Source organism: Oryx dammah, unplaced genomic scaffold (assembly GCF_014754425.2).
Source record: "Oryx dammah isolate SB20612 unplaced genomic scaffold, SCBI_Odam_1.1 HiC_scaffold_21, whole genome shotgun sequence".
Lineage (NCBI taxonomy): Eukaryota > Metazoa > Chordata > Mammalia > Artiodactyla > Bovidae > Oryx > Oryx dammah.
The window spans coordinates 45,996,242-46,003,226 of record NW_024070205.1 but is presented as its reverse complement, the minus strand read 5'-3'; the positions used below and the strand labels follow the sequence as shown (position 1 = coordinate 46,003,226).

Sequence of the window (6,985 nt, the reverse complement as noted above, 5' to 3'; positions counted from 1 at the left end):
AATTTGTGGGGCTCCGCCAACATTTCCAATGATTATGGAAAGTTAATTAATTCAGCCAATTAATATCCTACAGTGGAGCAGAGGCCATACTAGGGATAAAGTAGTGAACAAAACAAACGAGGACGCTACCTGCAGGAGTTCACAGTCAGTGGGGGAAGCAAAGGCAGGTAAGCAGTTTGGCAGTTGATAGATGTGTTGGCTCATGTGTACTGTTATTTTAAAGAGTTCTGGCCTGAGCTTCAGTTGAGGTCTTGCCTGTGCTGTGTGCTAGCTGTGAGAGTAAATCCTTCTGAAATAAAATTTTTAAGAATTGAAAATGTTGTCAAAATGTAGGAAAAGCAAGATCCTAATAGTTTAGTGGGGCTTCTCTGATGGCTCAGAATCTGCCTGCCAGTGGAGGTGATGTAGGTTCGATCCCTGGGTTGGGAAGATCCCTTGGAGAGGAAAATGGCAACCCACTCCAGTATTCTTGCCTGGGAAATCCCATAGACAGATGAGTCTGGTGGGCTACAGTCCATGGGGTTGCAAAAGAGCCAGACATGACTTTGTGACTAAGTAACAATAAATAATTTAATATGATTGAGTAACCCAGTAGATTTAAAGGGTCTTAGCAGACCCTTTGAAGAACTTCTGCCCTTAAAGAACTTCTAGTTCATCCTTCAAGATAAGGGTGTGCTCCATAGATTCCTTTGATAGAACTTTGCCTCTTTGGATTGAACAGTCTGGTACCAAATGATTTAGAGCTGACTTGGGTCCCATGGTTGTTCCTCAGAGCATTTTGTAGACTCCCTCCAGTTATCAAAATGTTGTCACCCTAGACAGCTCGCCAGCACTGTCCCTCTGCCTTCCTCCCCATCTCAGCAGGATTCTCATCTCTGATTGGAATAGCAGCCTTTTCTTGTCAGGTCTAAGCATGTGGAAGTCTGCACCAGGTCTGCATCCCCTGGGTCAGCTTTGAGTATCTTGCTATAATTTCCTTCCACTAGCAACAAAACCCAAGTCAGTTTAAAAAGAAAACGGGAGAAGTGCAATTGAATGTAGCAAGCCCTGGGTATTTGCTCAAATGCTAAATGAGGGGCCCATGTTTTTAAGAGCACATTCTAGGGAAAGTTCTGAAATTGCAAGCTGCAGCCCTTTCTCTTTGCGCTTGGTTTGGCTGATTTCCAAAGCATCAAGGCTAGCAATTGAGGGACTGAAATATAATCGGTGGCGATACATTCGCACCACATGAGACATTCTCAGCCTCCAGAGGATCCGGTGGCTGGAGGAGCAGCGGACCAGCAACAGCTCCTGGCAGCCGGAGTCCGAAGGGAGGGAAGATCGGATCGCAATGGTAAGAAACTCCGGAGCTTTCGGCAGACCTGGTCTGCTACCTGGGAAAGAATATTTAGCATGTGCTGGTGAAAATGGCTCTTGGTAACCTGAGAATGACTGACAGTTCCTTGAGCTTTGGGGAGCTGTCGGTTTTTCAGTGGAAGGGCAGAACACCTTTGCTACCAGCACACTGATTTTTGAAAAATAATTTCTTTTGTGTCAGGAGTAATGCTGCCTTGTAATTAATGAGGGCTGCTCTGCCAGGCAAAGACAGACCCCGCGGTGGCCTGAGATGCAGCCCTGATGAATACAGTGTCTGAAGTGGACTCTTTTCTTCTGAATGTCGTTGTAATTTCCAGGAGACTCCTTCATAGAAATAATTGCCCATTGTCTTGATATTTCCCTATGAGGGCTCAAACTCATTCGTACTGAAGCAGCTTTCTTCTCTGACTAGTGAGCCGTCTCAGTTCTGTGAGCTTCACTGTTGATTGGAGGCATTTGCACATTAAACGGTACTAGAGCAAACTTCTAAAAGATGTTGCTTTCATTTTAAAGCTAGCATATGCAGGCAGCGGCAATAGGAGCCCACGTTTAAAAGGAAGTGTTCTGACTTTGGAAGAAGTTTGTTTGATTCACTCTAGCAAAGCAAATGTTGCTGGGGTTAGGGACACCGAAATGGAAATGAGGTCTTTGGACTTGGCATTAGAAGTCGCCGTGGGAATGACTGTGTGCTTAATTCAGGTCCCTGCTCTCCATGTGCCTTTTCCAACTGCTGCTTCTCCATTGCCCTCGATACTAGGGGAAGAGCTGCTGTAACACAGAAGCCACTAAACTTTTCTTTAAGGGATTATGGGATGAAGGACATTGGTAATAATATGATTATATAACATTTGGGAGAAAATAAAACCTATTACTATATAGAGAGAATGCCTGAAATACACTTATTTGACTGCACAGCTGATGTGTGGGAAATGATTATTCCGTTTATAATCCAGATGAATGAAGAAAGTGCTGATGAAAGGAATGTGGGAATTTTTAGAAGTAAGTCTGCTTTTCTAACAATTCACAAGAGGGGAAACTGGAAGCTGGATTCGTAAGAATATTTCCTTTCTCTTCCTGGCCTCATCATCTGTCCTAGCTCACTTACTCATAAGCAAACCGACCACAGAAATAAAGCAGCAAAGATGAGGGTCAGATTTTCCCTTCCTTAGTTAACACCTGGTACCTTTTATCATCTCATCAATTTTAGAAGCTTTCCTGTCCAGTGAAGAGAACTTCACAAAAACTCACCCCATTTCTCCTAAACCAGCAGGATGGCTGAGAATCAGCATGTCCAGCACGAGGATTCATTAGGGCTTCTTAGTGCTTGGGAATGTTTTGCCTGAATTCTTGGGGCATAATAATTCTGTTTTTCTCTTTAATTAGCCTGGGAACATTCCTTTAAGGATTAAAAAGAACGGGGCTGAAATGCAGATAGAGTCCCTTGCCAACAGGTCTTAAGCATGAGCATACACATAAGCATAGTGATGGTTGTGTACAGTATTTAGGGAGAAAACAAGGAGCCAGTCAGGGGCTGAGATCACTTAAGGGCAGTAGCACAACCTGATGAAGGTATAAAGACCTCCGAAGGCGCGAACTTCCCTCTGGAGTAGGGGGAAGGGACGGTGGGAACCAAGAGAGTGATTGCAGATTGTTGGCATGTTTGCATCCAGGCCACCCTCTGGCTATTTTGATTAGTTATTATTTGGAGAGTTGGAAAAATTACCCCACTGTATATTAAAATAAATGCTTGAGTCTAACTGAACTCTTCTTAACTGCAAACACTGATATGGTAACAATTTTGTAGGGAAGGTGTCCTAACTGGCCAGCTTTTGCAAAGGGAACCATACGTCACCTTTCGTTTTAGTGAGAGCTCTGTGCAGAGAACAGTGGGTTGAAAAACCAGTCTTTGATTATAAGGAGAGTGAATCTATAGGTTGGATTTTCATTAAATCCCTTCCATGATGAAAAGGAAGCCAGTCTTGTTTCTCATCATGCAAATGTGATCAGTTCTCTCACTTATCCAAGAGAAAAGACACTATGAAAAACCGTCTCCTTGACCTCATTAGAATCCAGAGCATGTCAGGGCTTGCTGGATGTTATACCAAATAAGTCAGCCTGGCTTGGGCCGTGACCTCTCGTTGCTTTTCTTGGCTTTATTTATAAACTTAAAGGAAATGCAAATAACTGAATCCATTCTATATAAATATTAAGTTATTTGAAAGAAAAAGAAATGCATGGATGTAAATAATATTTTATAAATATTGAGGACATATGTCCTGGGATCCAAGTGTTGTAAGCACTTTAATAGTCCTCAGCCTTGGTACTGATGAACCTATTTGCAGGGCAGCAATGGAGACACAGACATAGAAAAAGACTTATGAACAAGGACAGAGTGTGGGAAGGAGAGGGTGAGATGAGCGGGGAAAGTAGCATAGAAGCTTGTACACTACCATGTGTAAAATAGATAGCTAATGGAAATCTGCCATATGACTCAGGGAACCCACACTGGGGCTCTATAACAACCTAGAGGGGCAGGAAAGGGTGGGAGGTGGGAGAGAGATTCGGAAGGGAGGGGGCATAGATAAACCTATGGCTAATTCATGTTAATGTATGGGAGAAATCAAACCAATATTGTAAAGCAATTATCCTTCAATTAAAAATAAATAAAATTTTAAAAATCCTCAAACTTCCTTTTAAGCAGGTTTATTATTATCCCTGTTGTATTGACATAAGGCACAGAGAAGTTAAGTGCATTCCTAAGGACATACAGCTAGTAAGAGGTAGTGCCAGATTGGAAACCAATTCGGGCCCTTACTTCTTAAACCATCTCATCATACAGCTTTCCAAGACATAGAGGAAGCAAAGCCAGGCCAAACCTCCAATGACCCACTGTCTAAAACTACCAAAAAATCTTGGACATTTCTTTCCTCTTCGTAGCCCATCTGGACCCATGTACAGGTCTGTTCTTCCTTCTCCATGTCACTTGTTTGGTTTCCTGTTCTTTTCATGCAATTCATACCTTTTCTTCCCATTCTGGCTTATTTCCCCTAAACAATTCCCTTAAACTGGGAGTTAGTCTGATGTTACGGAAAGAGGGTTTAGATGTATTCAGACTTAGAATTAAATTTCTGTGTTAGTCATGCATTAGTTATGTGATTTGCGACTTAAAAAAAAACTCTTTAACAATTAATGTTGTTATCTACAGAAAGCAAATAATGATTATTAATCTCTATTGCATCATTGTAATAATTACATTAATATATTGCTATAACATACTGTTTCTAGAATAAGTAAGGTGTTTGATTAGGTTGGAGACCTTGCAGAGAGACAGATTGGGAGGAAGCTTTTGAAATTATCTAGGTACAGGATCGGAGAAGGCTATGGCACCCCACTCTAGTACTCTTGCCTGGAAAATTCCATGGACGGAGGAGCCTGGTAGGCTGCAGTCCATGGGGTTGCGAAGAGTTGTACGCAAATGAGTGACTTCACTTTCACTTTTCACTTTCATGCATTGGAGAAGGAAATGGCAACTCACTCCTGTTCTTGCCAGGGACAGGGGAGCCTGGTGGGCTGCCGTCTATGGGGTCACACAAAGTTGGACACAACTGAAGCAACTTAGCAGCGGCAGCAGGTACAGGATGGTAAGGATTTAAAATAGGGTGGTGGGAAGAAAGTGGGAAAAAAAGAAGATAATGTGAAAGAAAACTTCATATATACTGGCCACTAATTAGATGTGAAATATGAAAAAGAAAAGCAAAGACCCTCACACTTGAAGCAGGTGGCTCAAGAAAAGTGAATAAAAGTCCACTGGCTGCAATTCCTACTTTACCTGACATAGTACTTCGTGCATAGTAGGTTCTGTGTCTTGTTGAATGAATAAAGGCATATATCAAGGAAGAAAAAGTCTGAGAGTCAAATATATAATAGGTAATTCCTATAGTCTGTTACCCAAAGTCCAATAAGGTGTTTAGAAGTGAGCAACAATGCATTGTGTTCTGGAAAGAACGTGGAGGCTGACAATATAAAGTGGTATTTTGATTATGTCTCTTAAGAGAAGTTGGCTTCAGAGGATCAGAGATTATCTACACCTACATTCATATGTTCACAGATTCTAGAAGTTTGAAAGTAACATGAAGAGAACAGATTGGATATAACTATAAATGACTAATGGCTACAATGTTCTTTTCTTGACGATTGATAACTGGTAGCCACATTGATAAAACTAATGGAAGGATGTGGAGGATGAGAGGATATAAAACTTGAAAAAAAAAACCCAAACACTTATAATAAATATCTAAATGATTGTATTAATTAGGGTGGGTATGATGCTGATGGAAAAGGATTCTGTGCTGACAAGTTTTCGGTTATTGAATGCAATGGTTAGCTTTGAGTTTCTCCTTGAAGATGGTGTCAAGAGCATTAAAAATTATAAATTGCACATATCAATAGTGTAATGAAGATGAATAGTCTCTCATTCATTTTTCTGTTGTCTTCTGTGAGCTACACTTGATAGCTAAAGGAACTGCAAAGCTGAAAATAAGCAAAATATGAGCTCAGTTCAAATTTTCATGCTGTTGATCAGTCCCCTGGGTACAGACGATTCATGATGGATGCTGAATAAGTCCCATTTGGTGAGAAGACACAAGAGCAAGTTTGTATGGGATGATGGATGCAATACCATTTAAGTTGTTGCTGATTTAGCCTAATGTTGATTGTAAAATCAATGTGATAGATGGGAGACCTAGAATAAAGACACCAATTAGCTGCATAACCTAGAAATTAAATAGGTTCAAGATGGACAAAGTCTCTGAGGAGCTGCTCAGAGGATTGCAGGAAAAATGGTATAGTTTAGATTTTTAGCCTTTAATTCAACTTTAAATGCCCTGCTGTAAATGTGGGCACATGAATAACATCAGACTTCTCAGCTTCCAGTGGAGCTTATGATAGTCCAAGTTTGCTCTCTCCTCCCTTTCATTTCTTGCTCCAGTGCTTCTCATTCATGAGTGTCCCTTCTTACCCATCTTTTACTTCCTGTCTTACTCTTTGGATATACTAGCCCCGTGTGTAGATAATCTTCCCAGACATCCTGGATTCCTAAAGGACTTGGCTATAAACAGCTGCTTATTGGATCTGAGAAGATCCCAGACTCCCCCCAAACCCACCACCCTGAGTCAGCACCCCCTTGTTGTGGCCCCACCCTTGCAGGGCAGGTATATATCTATTTGGAGAAATTCGGTGTTTGCATTCTGAAACTTGCTGTGTTTGGATTTGTAACCTGTGTTACAAAAGTGCTTGGATTAATTTCATTTATTTAATTGCTGTGTTTATTTTGGTTTCAAAAGTGACATCAAAATATAATAAAACATATATGCTGTGCTGTGCTGTTGCTTCAGTCATGTCCAGCTCTTTGTGACTCTATGGACTGTAGCCTGCCAGGCTCCTCTGTCCATGGGGTTCTCCAGGCAAGAATACTGGAGGGGGTTGCCATGCCCTCCTCCCGGGGATCTTCCCAACTCAGAAATTGAACTTGCTTTTCTTATCTGTCCTGCATTAGCAGGCTGGTTCTTTACCAGTAGTGCCACCTGGGAAGCCCCAGAACATGTATAGAAATGTTTTAAGAAATGACTAA

The 6,985-nt window shown here is 41.4% G+C and overlaps 1 protein-coding gene across 1 annotated transcript in view; it reads left to right on the top strand.

Annotated features, from left to right (window-relative positions):
• The first annotated feature begins 897 nt into the window (after window positions 1–897).
• The window catches only part of PLD5 (phospholipase D family member 5), a 313,562-nt gene continuing 307,474 nt past the window's right edge, over window positions 898–6,985 (top strand). Inside the window, exon 1 of the mRNA XM_040263578.1 lies at window positions 898–1,333. Coding sequence (XP_040119512.1) covers window positions 1,331–1,333 — 3 coding nt within the window. The 5' untranslated portion in view covers window positions 898–1,330. The remainder of the gene's footprint in view (window positions 1,334–6,985) is intronic.